General features: G+C 32.9%; 2 protein-coding genes across 4 annotated transcripts; one reads left to right on the top strand and one right to left on the bottom strand.

Moving 5' to 3' along the window:
• Positions 1–3154: 3154 nt before the first annotated feature.
• On the top strand, positions 3155–12114 carry LOC132036475 (telomere repeat-binding factor 1-like). Of its 2 annotated transcripts, none has more exons than XM_059426839.1 (7): positions 3155–3319; positions 5249–5422; positions 5649–5863; positions 7184–7277; positions 8648–8731; positions 9609–9955; positions 11781–12114. In XM_059426839.1, coding segments are annotated over exons 2-7 (891 nt in total). In that variant the 5' UTR covers positions 3155–3319; positions 5249–5272; the 3' UTR covers positions 11782–12114. The 2 variants fall into 2 exon arrangements, with proteins under 2 accessions (XP_059282822.1, XP_059282815.1); XM_059426832.1 differs by having other exon boundaries at positions 3156–3319; positions 5222–5422.
• Positions 12115–12870: 756 nt separating this feature from the next.
• Positions 12871–16247, bottom strand: LOC132036463 (ADP-ribosylation factor-like protein 8a). Of its 2 annotated transcripts, none has more exons than XM_059426816.1 (6): positions 16084–16247; positions 14393–14474; positions 14246–14278; positions 14017–14138; positions 13329–13490; positions 12871–13135 (listed from the first exon to the last, which is right to left on the bottom strand). In XM_059426816.1, the coding sequence occupies exons 1-6, from the start codon at positions 16119–16121 to the stop codon at positions 13018–13020; spliced, it is 555 nt and encodes a 184-aa protein (XP_059282799.1). In that variant the 5' UTR covers positions 16122–16247; the 3' UTR covers positions 12871–13017. The 2 variants fall into 2 exon arrangements, with proteins under 2 accessions (XP_059282799.1, XP_059282805.1); XM_059426822.1 differs by lacking the exon at positions 16084–16247 and adding an exon at positions 14575–15454.
• Positions 16248–25072: the final 8825 nt, after the last annotated feature.

Here is a 25072-nt window from a genome sequence, read left to right as displayed (position 1 = left end):
ATAACGGGGTGATCTTTTTTGCTTGGGATGGCGTTAGGGGCTTTTGTTGGACTTGTTGGGAGGAAACCCCCAGGACGATAACCGTAAAATTTTTCCCCGATGTCTTTGGGGGCCAATCCCGTTTAATGGTATAATTATTATTATTATTATTATTATTATTATTATTATTATTATTATTATTATTATTATTATTATTATTGAAAACGAGAGTAATCATTTTCACATTTTTTTGATATTGAAATGTTTTACAAAATATGAGATAATTAATGTTTTACATATAATTAAGGACAAATAGTTAGATAAGCATGAAACACTAAAACTACACTTCTGCGTTTAAAAAATTATGTGATTAAGAAAAAAAACACAATATTTTTTAAAAAAAAATTAAAGTAAGAAAAACAAATAATTTCATTAACTTTCAGTTCCTTTTTGTATGGTTTTAATCTAAAGAACATCTAAAGTATTTGTTGTGTAAAGACTTTTAATTATTTAATTTTAAATGCTATTTTTATTTATAAGTTAACTTCATTGACATCATCATACAACAATTTGTTGCATCAAATAATTTTTACATTACTTGAATACTGTAGTTATTTTTTTCTTTCAAAAATGGGTTAGCTAATATAAGTTTAATGAATAAAAAATTAAGTTAAAAGCTAACATAAGGTAAAACTCAATTTGGATCAGTAAAGATTTCTCAAAAAATGTAGTTAAAAAAAGGGTGAAAAGCTTTAATGCATGCATTAATTTGTATGAAAGTAAAAAAGAAGTCTAAATATATTCTTAAAAATGTTGTTTTTTAACTTAATTTTTTTTTTTATATAATTAAATATCTTAGAAACATTGAAACATTATCAACCTACCTTTACAATTGATATGATGATACAAAAACAACACAAAAAGCAAGAGTAGAAAAAAAAACCATTAAAAAAATAAAAAAGAATTACAAATTTTAATGTAGCTTGGGCCCGGGCTTAGCACGGGCCAAACGACACTAGTTATTGGAACTATATCTGGTCCTTTAATTAACACTTTGTTTGGGTGGTTGTTACATATTGTTTCATAATGTATCATATTGTGTTGTACTGTATTGTTTTGATGAATACAATGTTTGGATAGATTGTATTATTTACGCATTGTTCCTTAATATGACGTGACAATTTTGAAGGATAAACTGAAAAGTAGAATACTTTATGTCGGGGTCAATGATAAAAATATGATTGTTAGATAATAAATAAAGACAAAATGAGAAAAAATAAATAGATAATGATGGGATAACACCAAATAAGTTGTTCATGAGGTCTTTTAGATTTGTTACGTAACGATGGACTTAACAATATGATACAATAAAATTAAAGTTACAATCAAAACAAACATTATATTTAAACTAATAACACAGTACAATTATTGGAACTATATCTGGTCCTTTAATTAACACTTTGTTTGGATGGTTGTTACATATTGTTTCATAATGTATCGTATTGTATTGTACTATATTGTTTTGATGAATACAATGTTTGGATAGATTGTATTGTTTCCTGTTGTTACATAATGTTAGACGTCAACAATTTTGAAGGATAAACCTACAAGAAAAGTTGGGTACTGTGTAAAGCTATCATAAAAAGGTATGATCAATGATAAAATATGATTATTAGATAATAAATAAAGACAAAATGAGAAAAAATAAATAAGATAACAATGGGATAACACCAAATCGATTGTTACATGAGTCTTTTCGTTGTTACGTGACGATGGACTTAACGATATGATAAAATAAAATTAAAGTTACAATCAAAACAAACATTATATTTAAACTAATAACACACTACAATACAATAGGTAACAACCAACCAAACAAGCTGTAAAAAATCGTGAAACGATAGTTAATTTGCTAATTCATACTAATGTATGTGATTTTCTCCTTCACATGTTTGTGAGACGTCGTTTTTCTGGAAAATCCATTGATCATATACCAATGCATAGGAGGAATAAGATCTATTTTTCTCGTAGGTTAAAATATTACTCTATGATCGGAGTGGCATGCGTTTTGATAGCACTTACCCAAGTGACTTCTGCCATATTTACTATGGCTCTACATAAACTCAGGAAAATCCTAGAGGGAATATAGTTTGAGTGCAATAATAGTAATACGTAAAGGAAACAGAACACCTACTACAACAGAATTCTTAGCAACCTAGTAGTCTTTTTTTTTTTTTTTTTTGGGTAAATAAAAGATTTTATTACCAAGTGACAATATGTACAATTCCAGACTGTTATGTATACATCAGATGCTTAAGGACCTTGTAGTCATTTTAGTTTCAAAATCACTTCGTTTGATGAAATTATTAAAAATAATGTCACAAATCCTAGCATATAAGCTGTAGACAAGAGGTAAAGAGTAAGACTGTATCCACAAAAAAGAAACGATTTTCTATGAGGAGAATCCTATCATCAAATATTGGTCAGAATCTGATGTATGCTCCATCAAATGTTGGTCACATATTAGTTATGCGTAAATCATGGTAATGCAAGAACTCTTTATGTATTGAATAATAATATAATGAGACCTACCAGAAAATAGTATAACGAAAGTTATGCGAGGAGCAATAATGTCGAAATTGTTATGTGAATAGTCATGCTTTGAGAATCCGTTTTGTCTCTAGTCACACATAACTGTTTAATAGCATGTTTTTATTTTATAGTGGACCTTTTATAGTCATACATAAGATCATATACAATTCATGCATAGCGTTAATGACGCATGCATAAATTATGAGGATTAATTTTTTTTTAATATTGATTAATCAAACATTGCACGTATTTTATTTATGCCAAATTTTAGGATTGAATACCAAACTAACCTAACACTTTCGATCGTCGAAACTATTATTGGCTTTTCCAATTAGATAAAAGAGGGATAATAACACTTATAAATTCTGGTTTTGATCATTGTTATATATATATATATATGACTCAACACATTTAACCTCCAGTTAACATGTCGTTTTGATAAAAAATGCACATTTCAAATAATTAAAGGTTAAATGTGCGTGATCCAAATCTTACTTGAGGTAGAATTAGAATTTATCGATAATTAAGGGACCCAAATTTCTATTAGTCCCAAAAAAGAGGAAGGAAATGCACAACTATACCCGACCCGCTGCTTGCAAAATTCACACCGGTCATTTCAAATTCCATTTTCGTCCCTAGGGTTTCAAATTCATTCTCGTCCCTAGGGTTTCAAAATTCAACACTTCACCGTGGTTTTGTCAATTAACAATGGCGTAGCTTCTGGAAGCTTCGATTTCACCTGTTCCCGGTACGGACACGAACAGAATTATCCAGGCGATTTATGCCTTCTAGAAACTTCGATTCCTTTTATGATGTTATCGTTCTAACTTTAAGCTTGACAATTACATTTTTTTTTTCATAAGTGTTGGACTGATTTTTTGACATTTTAACTAAACTCGCTGATAAATCCGAGTCCTTTTTGTGAAAGCAGCCTATATTTGTGTAGTAAATGAAGGATTTTTAACAATTTAACAAAATTATCGCCTTGCGCAATGTATAAGGAACAAAATGAAATTAAAAAACCTGGTAATTCTGGAGTTGATCACATTCTTATAGTATTTGAAGCATGTGGAATGGCATTCAGAATAGTTCTCAAGTTCTAAATGATAGATCAATCAAGTTTTAACCTTTTTTTCGTGCATATACAAGTGTTGGACTGGTTTTTTGACATTTTAACTAAATGACCTGATAAATCTGTGTCGTCCTTGCGAATTACCTGAAAGGAGTCTCGATTGGATATATTTGTGTAGTAAATGAAGGTTTATGACAATTAATAAAATTATCACCTTGCGCATTGTATAAGGAACAAATGAAATTAATTAGAATTATTTGAAGCATGTTGAATGGCATTCAGAATTGTTCTCAAGTTCTAAATGAGAGAATCTTGCTCTAAATACTCTACTTCGAAATTGCTGCTTCTAAACTAGGAAAGGATGCCTTTGTTATGCTAAAAATCTATTGAAGACTGTTGTGAAATCGAGTCCTATTTATCCATACTAAAGCATTAAGTATGATTGCAAGTGCCTAAGCAAATGTTCCAGCGGTACACAGCCAGTAGGACAAGGAAAAATGAGTTTAGCTTTCCAATCCGAGGTCGCACACTAAGATTTATTCTAGTCGAAGTTGATAAGTTATGGTTCCTCATTCAGCTCGCATGTTTGACTTGTGCTGTAAATGTGCTTATCGTTTGTGCATAAATGGCGTTTAAAATCATGGCTACACGAGCATATGCTCACTGTCATGGTACAAATTTGCTCTCCCCCTCCCTTTATTCAGACAATTCCTGGTGGTCCTTCCACTACTTGCAATCTAGATAGTGTACGTGATGGTAGCCATATTACAGTTAATGGTTTTGGCTTCTCATACCTTGTCAATTAAGTGTTATCTCAAGCAGTTGTCAGCCAGTTTTGTTATGTCTGTTTCGAATAATCTCTTGATCAGTAATATTGTTGAATATTCTTTGAGGATCAAAAAGGAGCTGATGGCTGCTGGTTGGACTTTTTTCTCGCTTTTCTTTTTTCTGTACACCTCTGAACATATAGTTGATGATTTTGATGTGCCTGACTCAATTTTCAGTACTCGTCAGTATTGCATAAAAGTTCTATCACTCCAGCCAGGAACAGTGCTAAAAATATGAATTTTGAGGTTTACCAAATTAAGCTTTATAAAATTTTACGTTAAACAGTCGTTTACATCTTCTTTGTGAAAAAAGTTGACTATAACAGGACTTCTCTTACTCGAAAAGCAGACTTTTGACTTTGTAAGGCTTATTTCACCTACTCTTTTTGTTGGTATCGGATAGTCTGTTTGGACTGATGATAGAGACACAGCAGTGTTGGGGCAATTTCATGCTTTCTGGTTGTCTTTTTGTATGATCATCCAGTATTTAAGAAAAAGTGAGGTAGAAGAACAAATACCCTTAAAGCTGAGGAATACAACAGTACCAGTTTCTCAAAACAAAAAAACAAAAAAAACAAATACATCCCATTTTTGTAGTTTTAAAGTGTGGTTTCCTTGTGAGGGTTTCGACCTTAAAGATTCTTCGAGTAATTTATGCAATGTCATTGGTATTTTCTTTGCAATGTCATTGGTATTTTCTTTTTTCACAACTCAGCTTTTCATTTTCTGAATAGTAAAGATGCTTCTCTAGATAGGAGAGCTCAACTTCTGTATTCAGTGTCAGAAAGTTGTCAACCTATTAATGGGTGCACCAAAGCAGAAGTGGACATCAGAAGAAGAAGGTGCCCTTAAAGCTGGTGTAGCAAAGTACGGGGTTGGCAAATGGAGCACCATACTTAAAGATCCAGAGTTTGCTGTTGTGTTGCGCTCTCGCTCAAATGTGGACCTGAAGGTACCAGACTTAACAACATTATCAAATCTTGTCTGTTCCTTCTTGTGAGAAGCTTATTTAGCCTGCTGGAGTATGTCATATTTTCATGTAGTCATTATTGAGGCATTGCTACAATGTCTCTTCCGTCTGGTTTTGCTTTTTTTTTTTTTTTTTTTTTTCTCTTCCTTTTTCTGGTTTGCTTTGGTTAGTAAAAGTTGCCTTGATGGGCTTAGTTTTGCTTGGACAGGATAAATGGAGGAATCTACATGTCATGGCAAGTGGTTGGGGGTCGCGGCAACGAGGGAGGGTTGTATCTAAAAGTGTTCAGCCTACATCGAAGAACGATGACAACACTTTGGTTAGCTCTGTGGGTGAGAATGGTATAGAAGTTCTTGATACTAAACCTCTTGCATCGTCTGGTGATGTTCTGAAGGATGTTGGCTCTAAAAAACCACTTTCAAGGTTATTAAGCTACCGATTCACTTAGATCTTCCTTATTCAAATCTTGGATTCTGTTAGTCTTGAAGTTTGTGTTAGGAAAGCTTTTAAAGAAAAATACTATTAGTATTTATTGACTGATGCACTGGGTATGTCGTTGTTGTTGTTTTTGACTGATACGATTCTGAAATCACTTTTTAAGAAAATTGCGTACTACATAAGATATTTAACAAACAAATTTTGAGATGTTGAAGCACTCAAACCCTTTTAGAAACAAACAATCAAGGCATACTTTCAGACACAACCATCTATGCATTTAGTAATTAATAATAGTTTTCATCAAAAGCACATTTCTAAGCTCTCTAGTGTAATTTTTACCCAAGTACCTTTAAATAAGGAACTTAATATAAACCATTTAGTTCTGGAAGTCAGTTGGCTTTGTTATAGAAAAGGTTTGGTAGCCAACTTGGTATTTTCTGATCATCGATACTTGAAGCTCCCAGTTCATATTGTTATAGTGGTATCTTGCGTTGCAGCTGTCTTCGCATACATCTCTTTCCTTGTTAACTCTGGAACCAAATGTGGTTCCTCTTTCTTAGGGGGGAAATCTTCATAACTGAGAAAAAGGGACAGTGCTTCAAGCAGAAGCATCTTCTGTTGTTGTAGCATAGAGCCTTAAGTTTTTGCTTCTATTTGATGCTCTTTTGTTCGTCAGTTGTGTGGTTGCAAACCCTGTCTCTGTAATGTTAAACAAGCATAAACGTTCTCAACCTTGGATAAAGGATCTCGGTTTCGGTAGGTTGACAACCAGTAAATAGATTAGCTATGATGAATTTTCTGAATATGACTTGTATAGAGCGCGATGGATAGAGGATTTATATAACGGACCCAACTAATTTGGGATTGAGGTATAGTTGATTGATTGGTTGATTTGTTTCATTGGAAATTTCATATGAAATTGTTGGAGTAAGTCTTCATGTAAGAATAATGTTGTTTCATTGTAACATAGACATCATGCCTCAAATTATCTCCTTCTTGTGTTCTCCGTAAATGTGGGTTAGAGTGCATGTCCTCTTCCACTAATATGTTTTTCTTGGGATCTATTTTTAATTCTTTTAAAAGCTTATTAAGTCCTTGAATAGATTTTGTCGCCAACTATGAATTATAGCTTTTGAATAATGGATGGATTTATATCCTTTTCAACATTTGAAACCGTAATAACAAATTTGAAATTCGGGTAAGTTAGTTCTACAATTGCCTTTTTTTTCCCTTCTCAAAACTACTCACCCACTTTGGAACTTGCCTTTTACATTACAATGTACTAAACTTATGTTTCTTGTTCAGCGGTTGTAAATTAGATGATCTTATACTGGAGGCAATAGTCAAATTGAAGGAACCACGTGGATCTAGTCGGAATGCAATTTCTTCTTACATAGAGGTAATAATATCCTATTTTGAGCATACTTGATATAAGTAAGTCCGAGTAAAGGGAGTCAATTTTATTTAGCTACTGTGTTGTTAGAATGTCCCACATTGGTTGAGGGAACGAATTGTTGTCTTCTTAAATGGTTTTGGGAAATTCTCACCTCATGAGCTAGCTTTGAGGTTTAGTTAGACCTAGGGTCATCCATATCTATTTTTGGTGAATCCAATGTTGGATCCCCATGTTATGTTGTCCACACTCTAAATGTCTAGTCTTGGGGATACCTCAGCAAGCGGGGAGGAGGAGGGGTTTTTTAGAGTGTCCCAAACTGAGTGAGGGAACGATTTGTTATCTCCTTATATGATTTTAAACAATCCCTACTTAATTAGCTTTCAGTTGAGTTAGGTCAACTTAATAAGCCTTTAACTTCTGCCTAGTTTAGCATTTCCAAGACAATTTTAGTAATTTTATTTTTTTTTCCTTCAAACCAAAATCTGCCGCCTCAAACACAAAAGCAGGAGAAGACAGACCCTTATGAGTTAAGCAGATAAACAAGTCGAGATTGTTTCTTGATTTTTCAAGTAAACAAAGAGAATAAATATGAGTTATCTTTCTGCCTTGTTTTGGCGAGACTCTTTTCCTTGGCACTACCATGTCAAGCAGGTTTTGCATGATTAGGTGCTTACTACAAATCCTGTATGAAATGTTAACAATTTGCTAGAATTTAAACATACATGTTCTGTCTGTATCTGAGTTGTTGATTTTACATGGGAGCCAAGACTTGCTAGGAGTTAAACATGCCTGTGCTGTTTGTATCTTACTAGCTGATAATTATGCTGGAATTTCTGTAACTTTTCACTAGTTAGTATGCCTTTTGATGCTTCATCACACAAACTTGAGCACCCGAGAACTATGTAAGAAGTATCAAACAGAATTGAAAAAGGGTGGAAACCGGAAAGAAGTACTAGGGAAAGGTTATGTGACCCATCCCAACTTGGTTTAGCCAAAGGTCGCTGGTACGGGGTAGTGGTAATTGTTCTTCCCACGTTTTTTATTCTCACCAAATTTCCTATCATACACTGGGACTCTTTTGGGTTTTCGACATAGACTAATGTAAGTGAGCATGCCTATGCTTCTTTTTGAGAGGTTAAGATGGTTGCTTATAAAGGTCGAAGTTGCTCATTTCGGCAAGGTTTCTTTGGTTTTAAGTGCACTTTATACTGTTTCTTATCCAAGAAGAAAAAAAGGTTTAGTTTATTCTTGTTTATTTTACTCTTAGTTTAACTTAGATGATTAAGTGTATGAACCTTGTAAATGCTGATATATTCTTTTCATTACTTTTAAGATGCCTATAACTCCACAATTTTTTTGTTTTGTTTTTAAAGGAGCGGTTTATGGAAACTCCAAACTTTGAAAGACTGTTGGCATCAAAGTTGAAGTCATTGACTGAAAAAGGAAGACTGATAAAGGTAATCAACCTGAGAAACTGGTGTAAAATGATGTAGAATTACTCTACCCCTTCTTTATGTTCCATGAGGATGCATTGGCTGCATGTAAAAGACGTGCAATGCCTGTTCCACGTTAATATAGAATTAACATCAGTAGATCATGGTTATTGATTACTGAGGAGAATTAAGATAAACTGTGTCATATATTGAATTGTCCTTGTCGTGCTCTTTTTGTTGTCAATAATTGGCTATTTTTTCTGTTTCTGTGTGCGATGGGAGTTGGTGGATGTCAGATTATCATGCCCCAGAGATGTAAGTTTCATTACACTATACAATACTGTAACTAAAAGGTGGCAGTGCCCGTTGATGGCATCATGAAGAATATTGGTAATAATCAATTTTACTTAAGGAAGCAATGTTCCTGTCAAGAATCGAAAACCATACTTCTATTCTGACTTTAAGCTTCATTTGTAGTATCACATCATGCCTAAGTGAGGGAGGTGTAAGGCAACGAGAGAATGAAATGTCTGAATTTATTCTTTTTTGTTTGCCATGCTATTCATTCAGTTATGGACCCTCTCCTGTATCATAATGCGTATTCTTGAATTCCAGAAAATGAAAGCTCATACTGAGGTCTTGGCTATTTTGGTCGGAGTTTTTATAAAGAATGTTCAAAAAATTCAACGCTTGGAAGCACAGATGTTGGTTGTGGAGTAAAATGCTTCAGTTGATATGCAATTGCGAACATTTAATGTGTGAATTTAACTTTACTTTTGTTCAGTTCTTTTATGCTCTTTATATAGAGGATCAGATAAACACAGCGAGTGGCCAGCCCAATTATAGATGTACTAGTCTGTTCCTTAACTTTGGATCTTGACACCTCCATCCACATTGATAGGTAAAGCATCAGTACAGGATTGCACCAAGTAGAGTATCATCTGATGCCAAGGGAGGCCCTTTATCTTTGCTTATGGGCAGAAAGCATGATTCCTCTATGGTAGAAAAGAATGAGATTAGTATACAGACTAAAGCACAGGTTGATGCGGACTTAGAGCAAATGAAGAGCATGAGTGAAGAGGAGGCTGCTGCAGCCGCTGCACAATTTGTTGCAGAGGCTGAAGTTGCCATTGCTGAAGCGGAACGGGCAGCAAGGATTGCAGAGGAGTATGAAAAAGAGGCAGAGGCGGCACAGTGCTTTGCTGAAGTGGCAATGAAGGCATTGCAGCATCAAACTATCCCTGTCTGGTAAGCTAATCCTTTAAGAGTCAAGTTATTGTGGTTGTTGCTGAAAGACTTTTTCTAACGCCACAATGAGCCTTGACCATGAGCTATTAATTCTCTAAAACGTTGTGTTATCAAGTGCTATGCAGGTGATTCTCTAACTGCCAAAATATCATTGACAAAGAAAAAGTTATATATTGTCAGAAATATTAAAATTCAAGTTTGGGAACATGCTAAACATCGATAAATATTTCATTTTGTAAAATATTTGGTGCAAAATGCGACAGATATCACATGTAACATATGTGCCTTCTTAAAACTCTTATGTTGCTTTCAACAATTTTCATTCTAATGGTTTTTCAGAGTCTTGCTTCTCTAGGAACTATAAGTTCTAAAGACAGGTAGTCTACCTAATATGAGTTAGTGACAGTTTGACACCTATTTTTTCTAGAGAAGCTAGTTCCATAAGCATTAGAAGAATTGCCATATTTTAGAGATCAAGTGATTCCAGTAACTTATGACTGACTGTAGATCCATATAAAAGTCATATATAGATTAATGCCTCTGGACTGAATGATTCCATACAATGATAATAGATACGCCCTTCTAGTCATCCATGACCGCCTTATATATAGATTCTGTGATATTTTGCCATTTCATATATCCCTTGGTGCTGTGTTTGTCAATGCTTTCTTTTAATTATATATATACGAAATATCTAAAACATGTAGTGGGGAACAACTGCGAATCTGCTATTAAGGACACCATCCAGACCTGGACAGTGTAATTCATAAAAACTACTTTATCTTTGATTTGTATCTTGATCTGTATTTGCTGAGATTTATTTATGAGATAGGCTACAACAACAACACCATACCCAATGTAATCCCACAAGTGGGGTCTGGGGAGGGTAGAGTGTACACAGACCCTACCCTACCTTGGGAGGTAGAGAGGCTGTTTCCTATAGACCCTAGGCTGTAACCAAAATATGTTTTAACATGAAATATTTAAGGTCATCTAGAGCTTCTATATGCACCGAACTTCCTCTCTAATAGTTAGTGGTCTTTAACTGCATTTTTTTTTTTGAGAATGAAAATTAAAAGTTGTTAAAGGATAGCCTCAGAAGGAAGGCAGTAGTATAGTCGTTCAAGGGTAGTTTTAACTGCATTTTGTTTAATTTGGATAAGGAATACTCCATTAACTTTGGTCTGTACAAAGTTGGCTATCTGAAATTTTGTCAAGTGCATGAGAACACTTTTCTATACTAGGGATTTTGCAGGTATTAAAAACATCTATTTTGTTGCATGGGATTGATGAAAACTTGAGATGCTTTTCTTGGTGCATTAGCACAAAGTTCGGCACAAACTTGCATGAATGCCAATTTGCTAGCATATATGCTCAAATTAGACATCGACTCATTATTCAGTATTATAGTATAGGGTCCCGATTGCATAGTGGATAGGCAATTTCATGAAGTTGCCGTAAGTTTTCAATATAGAATTCTTGTATACTGCTTTAAGCGCTACTAGTGCACGCTACTAGTTCACATCATGTTAATAGTCAATAGTCAATCACATTTGCTTAATTTGGAGGACTGGAATGCTATCAGCCTTCTGCAATACTGGTAAATGTTGTGTTCACTTCTGTAGGTTCTGAATTTCATTTTATTTATGTACTTTCGAAGTTTCCCATTATGTTCGTCTTTACCAAAAAGTTCAGTAATATGTCGTATCAACAACAAATGGTTGCTTTCAACTTAAGATATTTTCTTGATTGATGTACAGTAAAACCTTGATTAAGTTGCTTGTAGGATATAATATATTTACAAAGTCTTTCCTTGTTTATGCAGATGACATTATCTGGATCCAGCACTTGGGTTTTCATCTTCGGTACAGTTGGCAGTTCATTGTTGATATGTGGATAGAGTTGTAAATGTGGAGATTTTTGTTCATTGATAGTGATCTTAAACATAGTGTTTGAGTTCAAAATGAAGTTTACAGGCGAGAGGATTTTAGTTCTATTTCTTGGGTGTTTTTAGCAATTTGTATATCCTTTGAAAAACAGTGACCTTTTTTTCCCTATGCTATATTCTGTTTTTGGTTCGAAGTGGCTGTACAAAATGTCTAAGCAGAATTGCTGTTGAGATGAACCTACGAGCCAAGAAATGATTGATTTTGTTGTGATTGGTGGCTACACATCGATATTGCTGGATTATTCATATGTTGAGCCTCAGCATACTGCTGACAACTATTGATTAACGGAATTCATAGTATATGATGGTAAAATGTTTAGGTTGTCAAAAGCAGCACCGGCACTTCAATTGGCACATGGTTTCATCCACAAATTATCGGGCACAAATAACACACTACTCTTTTGCATGTGAAGTATAGAATTAGTGGCCGTTTGGGCATATGAATATTTTTTTCTTTTTTTCGGAGTTGAATTTCGAAAATCATGTTTAGCCATAATTTTTTTGAAAAACTTCGGAACTCAACTTGAAGCTGAATTCTGATTTTTTCAGAATTTGAAAAACACCAAAAAGTTGTTTTCACGTTTTTCACTCCAGATCACGCCCAAAGATTCAAAAACAACTCTGAATTTGTATTCACCGCTATATATAACTCCAATTTCTAAATATTATTTTTTCACTTTTAAAACAATTACTACTTTTTCAAATACTCGCAGTTTTCATGGCCAAACGGACCTTAAGTATCGGATGAGGCGCATTTCGTCAAAAGGACTAGTAGGAGTGGACCAGTACCAATATCAGACAAGGAGCATTACATATCTTTTTCTTTTTTGTTTGTTCAATTATTTATCCTAATAACCCATGATGTTTCAGTGCAACACACATTACGGAATCTACTCTGAATAGTAATGATCTGGCATTCAAGCTCGATACAAGGGCGGGCAAAAATAGCGGTTGAGACAGACGATCAGAAAGAAAAATACCATGTGACAGCACTTCCAATCGACAAGATAAATAATTTACAATAGAAGAGAACTCCGGAGAAACCAACAGAAGGAACCAAATAGCCTCACAAATTTAAGATACAAAATCATTAGCAGAAGAAAGGATATAATCCTTAACTCTTTGATTTTGAGTGCTTAACAAGCCAATCAATGACTGAGTCAATATTGGTGGAATTTTTGCATGAGATCATATAGCAGCACACCTCTCTGTCAGTTAAAGATTTCAATCCCCTGCACGACAAAAGCAATTGTTCTTAGAAAAGTCCACATATATAGAAAAAAAAATATGTATGCCTTACTTCATTTCCAATTTTACCATCTAGGGGGAAAGATATGTACTTGGCAGGTAAATTCCCCAAACGTTAATCGAATCAACCTAAATGCAACTAAGAAAAAGCATACTCATGAAATATTGACTGCTTACATCTCATCAGTCAAAGCCTGCTTGGACAGGGCTCCAGGCTTGTCAATCTTGTTCCCCAAGACTAGCAATGGAATACCACTCAGTGATGGCTTGTTCAGCAGGTCATGGAGTTCACTTTTAGAAATGCTAAGGTTATCATAATCAGCAGCATCAACAACATACCTGCAGAGAAGGAAATTAAAGAATTCAGCAACCCAATACTCAAGCCTATTTGTAAAATTGTATCTTCAAAAGTGTTTCAAATCCTTGAATATTTTGTAAAGCCCCTCCTGAAGTCCGTGATTAGCATTGTTCCTTTAGAAAAAAATGAACAAGAGGTATAATACCCTATTACAGGTGTATGAGCTAGTATTTTAGCTCTAATTATATTATCTCATACACCTGTAATAGGGTATTTTACCTCTTGTTCATATTTTCTTCACCAGAAGAACTTTTTTTGTCTTGGTTCAAATTCAATACTAAAGAAGTCCGAACTAATTGAATACTTGTGTCAGAAGTTCCTCGAATCGGTTTGTCATTTCCATAAAGGATATAATTGACAATTCAAAGTTGCAGGTGAAGTAAATTAGCTGATAAAAGCAATCTGGAATATAAGTGAATACATTTACTTCTATCTGTTGAAGTTCAGTGAGGTAAGCAAAGCAGCTTCAACATAAGAAACTGAATAAGGAAGAGAATAGATGCATACACTATAGCTGAAACTGCACGGCAGTATCTTTCCCACATACTTCGGAATCTGGGTTGACCTCCAAGATCCCACAATTTTATAGTGACGTTACCTTTAGTCACTTTGCGCATGTTAAATCCCACCTGAATATCCAGTCATTCTCATATTATCATCAAAGAACCTAGTAGCATTGAAATTGGAATCACATAATACTAAAAGATAGAATAGCTCCTTTAAGATGAGAACTTACCGTTGGTATCATATCTTCACTATATCCACCAGTCTAAGAATGACACAAGTGAAGCAAATTTAGTAAGACACAGATCATATATAGGCATAAAAGGTAAACGGTAAATGTAAACGCTGGCACTAGAAAGGATTTTAGTTATCTACTCACAGCAATAACATTTACAAGTGAAGTTTTCCCTGCATTTTGCAGCCCTATCAAAGAAAGCTCCATTTCCTGTTTAAAGAAGAGGCTGCAGAATGAACAAGTTTTGATGAGCTGATATGAAAAATCCTACAGGTGCTGTACAAGTCTGAATGCAATATGGAACTCCAACAAGTTTTATACTAGACCAGCTCAGAATCAAGACGACAGTTAGTTTCCGTTGTCCGCTCTAAAGTGAATATCCAAATCGGAATAACAACTACATCAAAAAGCATAAAAACACCAATAACAAGTGGATGGTCTGTGCACACAACACTTTGTATACTATTAATGCAATAAGGAAGGAGGATAAACAAAAATAAAAGCACCAATTAGTGGGGCTCATCTTCCAACCCAACTCTCCTGAGCTTCATCGGACGTTCAGAGTTCCAGACATAAGATGGGAGCTCGAAAAAACCTCTCAACTACCGAAATGTACAAAAGGAAAAAGGGGCCACTGACAATTCTCTTGACAAATTATTTCCATCTGTAAGTATCTAGACCTTTGTAAAACTATAAAAAAGTGTCCCAACCATACGGTCATGTGATAAACGATCTTGTACTAAACACCTACAGATTGTGTTTCTAACAAGAGGCTGTCTCGATGACCATTCAATAATCTGTCCACAGAAATAAACCTCAAGAATTCAAAGTGGCACACACATTGAGTAAGAAAAGCCTAAATTTAAGAACCACTCCTTATGTAGAAAAATCAGCAAATAATGATGGTGAAGAATTACAATGATACTATTGAATCCGGAGCATAAATAAACTGACACGATATGATGCCAAAAGAATAAAGCTCTTCTCAGAGAGATTGATTAAAAAGGGATAAGAACGAGACCATCTAAGGCATAAAAACGCTACTTCCAGCTCGTGGGATATCTTTGGGCAGAAGACATGTTCCCAACTTAGATCAGAACCTGAGGGAACCTAAAAATTCTTAACATCCCAGGACAATAAGTCAAATGAATTCTACTACTGTCAATTCACTAGTATTGGTAAGAATTGAAAGGTTAAACAGCACTTTGAACCTTCAATTTTTTTCATTTGAGGAAAATCAATGGACCATCTGTAACTCTTTCAGAGGTGGAAGAAGTCAAGGGAAGACAAGCTCTCTGGTAAGAGTTGAAAAATCGATCCTTCTACACACGGTTAACATCTCTGCCAGAAAATCCGGTCTCTCATGTTCATGCATCGACAGTCGAAAAGCAGAATAATGACTTTTTCCACTATATAGCTCTTTATCCATCTATGGCATGTCATCAATATAAGTGATAGGAAATTTGTAAGATACAACAGGCATATCCTTAAATGATCATTATTACCAAGACTTCAGAATAAAATTCACATTGAAATCTCAGCAAACCTAAACATGATTCACTAACAATTATAGCTCATTATGGAACAAATAAAACAGAAACTCATTAACCTAAATATCCCATCGTAAAAACAAAAACAATTATTGCTAATCCTGAACCTGAAACAAACAAAAAATCCACAGCTGATCATCTCATTCAAATTCCAAATATCTCAATCAAAACACATGGAGAACACAAGCACCGGCAAAACACATGAAACTTGTTAAGGTAGACTATATATGAAAGCTTTAAATATGCAGTCCACTTTATATCATAGTAAAGGAGTAATATTATAACCTTCGTAGCCAATTGAGAAAAGCTTCCCAGAGACCCATGGATAAAGCGAGGTGAGAGAGATGGAGTATATAAATCTCAGTATAAACCACATATATATTTGTTGGATATATGTAAATCTTAAAGGAACTTTCCTTTTTCTGGCTACTCTTATCGTATCTGCATACCAGAATTGAACTGAATACATACTACTCTATGTCTCAATTTATGTGAAAGTAATTTTGATGGTGAATTCGGGCATGTAACCTTTTAAGTTTTTTTTAAAATAAAATTTATATATTTAAGAATTGCGTAAAAAGTATCCTTTCATTTATTTTTACTTGTCCAGTATATCAAAAATAGATGTCTAGTTTCAAAAATTAAAATATAATTTACCATTTCATACATATTTTAACGTTATTATTACTCTCTCCATTCACTTTTACTTGTCACGTTTTGTTTCTTAAGGGTCAATTTGACTAATTTTCAAAACTAAATTAATTAAGTATTTTAAAATTAAAATTTAGATGTTTGAAAATTACATCTTAAAAATATTATAATTTGCAATTCTTCTCATATTAATATGATAAAAAAATACATCTTAAAAATTGGTCAACGTCCATATAGTTTGACTCTCGAAAAGAAAATATAACAAATAAAGTGAAAGGATGGAATAATATGGGTTGGAATTTCAAAGAATTGTTAGTGACAAAGACAACTTTTAAAGTATGTTCGATTGATTTCACTTATTTAGATGATTTATAATAACTAAGAGTGATATGCTAAAATTATCATTTTATTTATTGCTTTATAAGAAATGTGTCAAGTCAAATATACAGAAGTAAAAATGGACAAAGGGAATACTATAAATAACAATAATTGACAATTAAAATACTTAAAAGATATTTAAAAATTACATAAAAGAATTTGTTTGAATCTCAAAATTTGAAAATTGTGATATAATTTGGAACGGGAAGTACTACTGGCTGTGGGAATGAAATGATTATGGCAGAACATTACAAAATTTTGATAACATTTTACCACTAGAACCAAGTGGAATTACGAAATAGCCATATTGATTGGCAGCTACAGTTTGCTGTATGATGAGTATAAGTTGACCAATATGATATCATAAAGTGGTTACAATAAAGAAACACTCGCGAAGAAGTGTGCGTGAGAGTCACTACCAATGAAATTTAAATTTGATTGGCGGATGATTAGTGGACGGCGCATGGTCCGTGAACCTTTCGGTAGTTAGTGGGACCAATGTTATTCCAACAAGTGAAATCCACGCGCGTGCTTCTGATGTCAGCTTATGATTGGTCATAAAACGGTAGAATTTCCTAAATTTGGAACTTTTTTTTTTTTTTTTTTTTTGTGATTTTGGGGAGTATAATTTGTGTGCACTGACTTTAATTTTTTTTTAAAATTTAAGTTATATATATTGATACTGCAATGTTTTTCTATACTACTAAGGTAGTTTAACGTGTATTTACCAACTAGAGTCCTAATTGTCCTGAGATGACGAAATTTCACTTGTAGAAGTTTGTACTCTTTGATATTGTTTTGAAGTTGCAACTTCTACAAGTGAACTGTCCTTGAGTGACATAGTTCTAACTTTGGAACTTATAAAACTGAAGCTCTAGAGTAGTTATAAAAATCTCTAAAGTTCAAACTCATAGAAGTGAAACGCTTCGAACTTACACGTAAAACTCCAGGACAGCGGGCGTTCGAATCCATACAAGTGAAACACTTTGAACTTATATAAGTGCAACTCCAGGACAGCTAACTGGAGCGGAGTTCGAACTTATACAAGTTAAGCTTCATTTCAGTGTCTTTCTTGTAGTTCAAATTTGCGGCCTGTGGTTGAGATGTAGTTTATCTTCTTTCCTGCACTTCTGTGACCATAAGGAAAAAAGGAGAAGCATCCTATTATATTTAAGCTTCAGCAAAAAACTTTCAGTCAGACACTCATTTCGCAGACATGTTTCGGAAGTCAATTCCTCATATAGTCACTCAACTTAAGGAAATTATCTAGTAAAGTCATGTATCTTTGTTTTTTTTCTTTTCCTTATATGGTCATTTAAGTTTATGCATTTGCCTTACAAAGTAACAAGGGCCAAAAGTCACTTTAAATATAAAAGAAAAAAGGTCAAATGAGTCCCTTAAGTTTAGACTTTGAGTTAAAACACCCCTTATTTTTTAACATCGAACAATAATAGTCCTCCAACTATTTTTCACTTTCTTACTTCGTAAATTAGATTGTGTTCGTTCTATAGATAAGTTTATAATATAGATTTAAAAAAAAAATCATAATGTCTAAAAGTAAAAAGAAATGAAGAGTGTTAACGTAGAGGGTAAAGTAAGTACTAAATATTTTAAATGAGATAAAAGGGAGGAACAATTATTTTTCGAAATTGGGAGAGATATTTAATTTTTTTAGCAGGGCTGGAGGGCGGAAATAATTACAAGATCGACAAAAATAATATTTGAAAACTTCAAAAAAAATTAGTACACGATGATGATATAGAATCTCCTCATTTTATGTGATGCCGGATGATTTATATTATTATGATTATGCCCTTCAATACGTATCTATGTTTTTTCTCTTTACGAAAACCTTTTATGATTAATTTTTACATATGGATTTTTTTCCTAATAGGACCTAATTTTTTTTATTTTTTTTTGTTTGAAGGAATTCATTGTCTTCCTTATTAATTCTGAATTTTCGGGCAATAATTTCTACCGTAGAAGAAACTAACAACTAATTTAAACTATTTTATCAAAATAAAGATTACTCATAAAATGAATAAATAGAAAACATTAATTTATTGTTGAACTCCTAAGTTTCCAAGCAAATAGAATAGACTATTTCATATTCTTTTTTTTTCAGTAGTGATAAAATGAAAAATGTTTTTTTTTTCATTTCTAAAGTTATCAGTCACAATTTTTTGTGTGTTTCGTTATTTTTAATACCACAGCTAGAGTTTTGCTAAATTGTACTATTTTGTATCATTAAAAAGTTGTTAATGCCTTATGTTAAAGAATAAGAACTATTTTAATTGAAAATTCAAACTTAAGGGATTATTTTGATCCTTTTTCCTTTATTTTTAAAGTGACTTTTAGCCCTTATTAATTTGTAAGACAAAGGTATAAACTTGAATGACCATATGAGGAACAAAAATAAAAAATGACTTTACTAGGTAACTACTGAAATTATCCGCGCTTCGTGCGTATTAATTTTTCTATTATTTTTTAATGAAATCCCTTTTTAGTCTTGAAGTCCAAATATTTTCAAGTTTTAACCGTAGTATATTATTAACACTTAGTTTTATATATTCTTCTATGATTTTTCATTACTTAGGAGCTTTCTAATCTTCTGAAAATACTTGTTTTTGTATTATTTATAAAAGTGAAACAATATTTTTTGTACCATACAAAAATAAAAATACTTTTATTTTTCTTAGAATGTAAAGAAAAAAAAAGAATTTCAAGAAACATCGATCTCTTTTCATATGGTTAACAAACTTAAAACTTGGTTATTTCTTTGTACATTTAATATATCTATATAATTAAGTACCTAATTATATGAATCTCTTATCTAAATTTTTGTCTTATTTTTCCTTTTCTTTTCTCTTTTTAAATCTTTTTATCTTCAATTTTTTTTCCTTTCTTACTTCTCTACCCGTTCATTTTCTTTAAAAGAATATTGTCAAGTCCCATTTTTTTTTTCTTTTCTTTAACTTCCAAATAATAAAGATAAGTAACCAAAGATGATATTCTCAATTCTCAAAAAAAAGAAAAAAAAAGAAAAGAGTATATCATAAAATAGTGCTCAAAATTATTGTTGACTATGAAGATGTATAGATATTAATAGAGTCCGGAGCCTAAAGGGTATAAAAATACACGGTATAAACCAAAAGGGGGCAGCCGAAAATATATATACCAAAACGGGTATAACGTGGACTGATCCACGTTATACCCCAACTTTTTTTTCCAATGTCAGAATCACAACGAAAAAAAAAAAAAAATTGTATAACGTGGATCAGTCCACATTTTACAAATATATGTTGTAAAACGTGGATCAGTCCACGTTATACCATTAATGTATATTTTTCTCCCCAACGTTTTACAAAATAGTTTGTAAGACGTTGCCTCTATTTAAATCATATTCTGCTGTGTTTTTAATTAAAAAAAAATTATTGATTTTTTTAATTTTTAAAGCATATAGTTAATTTCAGTGATTAACTGAAATAAATATTTTAACACATGCAATAATTAAATTTGTTTGAAAAAACTTAGTGTTTGACTGTAAGGTTATTTTAGTCAACTTTATATGTCGAGAAAATTAGTCAGCTTTATTTTCAAAAATTGAAACCGCAGAAGTGAAATTGACATTCACAGCTACATTACTCCGGGATTTTTACGTTGAAATCTATTGCGTATCATCATCTTATAAGTAAATAAAACTGAAAATTTCAAGCCAATTTGGGGAAAAATTGAAATTGAATGGGATAAAAGGTGTTTTTTTAAAAATCGGCTCGGCCAAACCGCCTTGTCCGCATAGATCTCGAAAAAATACGCAAGTTCAAAAAAAAAAAAACGCATAAAACGGACGTCCGAGCGCAAAGTTATGACCATCTAAAATTTGACCACTTTACAACTAGTTTTTCACGTTATATTTTTTAGAATTAGATTTATATTCAAAATAAAGTTATGTCTTGATTAAAAAATAAAACGCTTAAATCAAAATCTTAAAAAATAAAACACCTTAAAGTTTCCAAACAAAACTTACTTCGGGTACCTTTTCAACCCCTAAAATGACGATCCGAACGTTTACGTATCCTTGATGTATTGAGCTTACATTATAGTACGCAGAAAAAAATATCAGGTTCTATATAAAATATTGACGTTTCAGAGTCTTGACACACGACTAATCGTTGGTCAAAGTATGAAAAAAACACTAAGTGTTGGTTGCAAAGAAAAGATTTATTGATTTATTAATTATTGCATGTGTTAAAATATTTATTTCAGTTAATCACTGAAATTAACTATATGCTTTAAAAATTAAAAAAATCAATAAATATTTTTATTAAAAACACAGCCGAATATGATTTAAATAGAGGCAACGTCTTACAAACTATTTTGTAAAATGTTGGGGAGAAAAATATACATTAATGGTATAACGTGGACTGAACCACGTTATACAAAATTATTTGTATAACGTGGATCAGTCCACGTTATACAAAAAAATATTATTATTTTTTTCGTTGTGATTCTGACATTGGAAAAAAAAAAGTTGGGGTATAACGTGGATCAATCCACGTTATACCCGTTTTGGTATATATATTTTCGGCTACCCCTTTTGGTTTATACCGTGTATTTTTATACCCTTTAGGCTCCGGACTCGATATTAATACGCATTAATTACTCGCTTTCATTAGAGAATATGAAACGAATTACTCCATTTATTGACATTTGAGTAAAAAGGAATATGAAAAGATCAAACAATTTACTTTAAGAATAAATCATTAAAAATAGGGAAAAGTGTTCAAAACACACTTAAACTATGGCCAGAGTTGCCATAACACACCTGAACTTTGCGGGGGTCCTATGACCCCCCTGGACTTATTTTTTGTATATTATCTACGCTTTCAAATGGACAAAGTCACCCAAACTCGTTTGAGTGTATGCACGCGCTCCACTACGAAATTTGATTTTTAGCGACCACTTCTTAATGAAGGGAGATGAATCCGGTCGTTATAAGTGCACTTATAGTGACCAAATTTTTTCCAATCATTAGAGCTAATTTTTCTTTCAATTATCGTGCCTTTTGCTTTATGCCTTTTGTGTTGAGTTTGTGCACATTCAAGAATTTTTGCCTTTTTCTTTCCTTTGTGTTGAGTTTAAAAGATTTAATTATTCTTCAATTGGGTATTTTTCATTTCTCCACATTCCAAAATTTCAAACCCAAAAAAACTCCATTGTAACGACCAAATCAAACGGGTCTTTTTCGATATTATATAGGATTTGTGACATTGTCGACATTGAAAACATGATTAATAATAGTGGAACCAGTAACCAAAAACTCCATTAGGGACGTCGAGTTTCGACTTGAAGCTTTCAGATCTGGGATGAATAAAATTCTTGGTTGCTGATTGTTTGAAGGCCGAACTCGAGCTTAGAAGACGTCTGGAACGTGAAGAAGAACTGAACGACTCCATGACTGCCATGAACAAAGCTTGAAGCTTCGAACTAGAATTTTCGGGTTGCCGGAAATGAGCTCCATTTCGAGTGGGTGATATATCAAAAGAACCGGAACGTGGAGAGGAATTTGAATCTGAAATTTGGTGATGTTTGGTTGAGATTTGAAGTGCATTAGGATCAAATTTCAGTCTAGTTCTCTATGAAGAAGATGAACAGTAATTTGCTGCCCAGATTTGCCAAAGTTGCCATAACACACCTGAACTTTGCGGGGGTCCTATCACCCCCCTGGACTTATTTTTCTGTGTATTATTTACACTTTTATATGGAATCTTACGCGCTCAAAGAGAGTAGATACAATCGCTTGTACAGGTCACCATATAAAAGCGTACAAAATACACAAAAAATAAGTACATGGGGGTCATAGGACCCCCGCAAAGTTCAGGTGTGTTATGGCAACTTTGGCCATAGTTTGAATGTGTTTTGAAACTTTTTTCCTTAAAAATATTGATCATTAATTCTAACAAATTTTCTTTAAATCTTTATATTAATTCGGAGCATGTCTTCATCTTGTTTGCAGCCACCCGTTTTTTCAATTATTTTTTTCCAAATGCTTTTGGTCCCTTTAATTGTAATGCGCATCATGAATTATGTTTGGTCGATGATTATCGAGCACTGCAATGAAGATAAATCATTTAAAATGACCAAAATAAAACTCAAATAAAATTTTGAATTTGGTGAAAGACAACACGTATGTGAGAATCTTCCATCAAGATCAATATTTGTTTATTGGTCATCAAAGAAATTTATTGAGTGAAGCAGTCTAATAGACAAAATAAAGAGAACACGGAGATGCAAAGCTTACATAGATACATAACTTAGTGTGAGATTTCAATTTTTGTCAACAAATAAAAAAAAATAGTACAAGAATTAAAAAAGGAAGGAGTTTTTCATTGCAACACAAAAATCATCTTTATTTCTTCATTACCGTAGAAATATGAACAAATTATCCGTCAACTATTGATGTAAATTACAAATACAGTATACATATTGTTTTCATTTGCTAGACAAAAGATTAAAAGAGCCTAAATAAGTTCAATTTTTTTATCAATAGCAAATACTTTTATAGCAAAAAATTAAATCCATCTACGCCAGCAAAAATTACTTGTTAATTTCACAGCAAATGCTAGATAAATCATCACTACTTGTTAAAAAATAAGATTTTGCCTATATTTTCAAATCATTAAATTCCATAAGCAGCTTTCAAAGTGACACAATATCAAATCTTTGAAAAGATTTAATCGAAAAATTATGAATTGTAAAAAGAAAATTCAACAAATGAGAGTAGGAAAAATTGAAGAATTTAGCGAGTGAATATAATTAGGGATGGGCGTTCAGGCCGTCGGATTGGATATGAAAATTTCGGTTTCAATTTTCGATTTTCAGATTGAAGAAAGTACAATCCAAATCCAATTCAAATAAGCTCGGATTGGATTGGATTGGATTATTTAAGTTCGGTTTCGGATTAATCGGTTTGGATATTTCAGATTTTCGAATTTGACTTTTGAGTCTTTAAGACAGGCTTATTGTAAATAAATTCATGTGTCCCAATTACTAAGTTACACGTCTTAGCATAATGTTAAACCAAATTAGAACTAGAAACCAAAGCAATTAATATACTTTCCGCATAAATTCAAAAGTGCATCTTTCTCTACTTCAACACAATAATATTTTTCAGGTTTGAGTTCCACTGAGGAAAATCTAGATCATAATTACTCTGTAATAGTAAGAACAGTGGAAAGAAAAGAATTTCTTGGATAACTTGAGCTAGTTCGATCACCTGGCACAATGACACTTGTTACAAAAAGCATTATGGCCAATGCAAGATAAAATAATTATAAGATTGTAGCCAAATGTAAGAAATACTCTATATTATATTTGATTTAGTAGAAAATTCTGTATTTGAGCTTATTACTATAATGGGTAGGTCATAGACCGTAGGGTAAAAATCTATTGGACCTTTCGAAATTGAATTTATTAGCATTATTGGCCTGTTAGACACATGATATGAGTAGGGTTGAATATAAGGTATAAAAATTTCGGATTTTTGGATATCCAAATATCCATAGTACTAAATCCGAAATCCATAAATTTTAAAATTAAAATCCGAAATCCAATCCATAATCCAAAAATTCAAAAAGTTCGGATTTCGGTTTGGATTCGAATTGGCACCAAACTATGCCAAGTGGCAGAGCCAGGATTTTCACTAAGGGGGTTCAAAAATATAAAAGAGTAAGAAACGAGGAAGCCAAGGGGATTCAACATCTTCTATTTATACATAAAAAAAATAATTTTAACCTTGTGTATACATGGTAATTTTTCACCGAAAGGGGTTCGAGTGAACACCCTGGCCACCACTTGGCTCCGCCCCTGACTATGCCCACCCCTGACTATGCCCACCCCTAAGTAGGCATTTGGCCATGCGTTTTCAAACCATAGTTTGAAACCATGACCCCAAACCAGCGTTTGGAATGCGTTTTCACTCATGGTTTCAAACCGTGGTTTCAACTTTTTTAAATATAAAATTTAACCTATAAGTTTATATTTTGTAAAAAAAAAAACAATAAGTTGGTAGATATTTTTAACAATTACCCTCATCAATCATTTACCAATGTCTACCAACCTTTAATTTATGTGGAAGGATTATATTAAAGAGTAGTTACATTACTATTCATGTTAAATTTTCGTTTTTATTGAACGAAGTTTGATTAATTGATGTTGTATTTTTTAGAAAGGCCTTGTAGTAGTG

This window comes from Lycium ferocissimum, chromosome 2 (assembly GCF_029784015.1).
Source record: "Lycium ferocissimum isolate CSIRO_LF1 chromosome 2, AGI_CSIRO_Lferr_CH_V1, whole genome shotgun sequence".
Classification (NCBI taxonomy): Eukaryota; Viridiplantae; Streptophyta; class Magnoliopsida; order Solanales; family Solanaceae; genus Lycium; species Lycium ferocissimum.
This window is presented reverse-complemented; position numbering and strand designations above follow the sequence as displayed.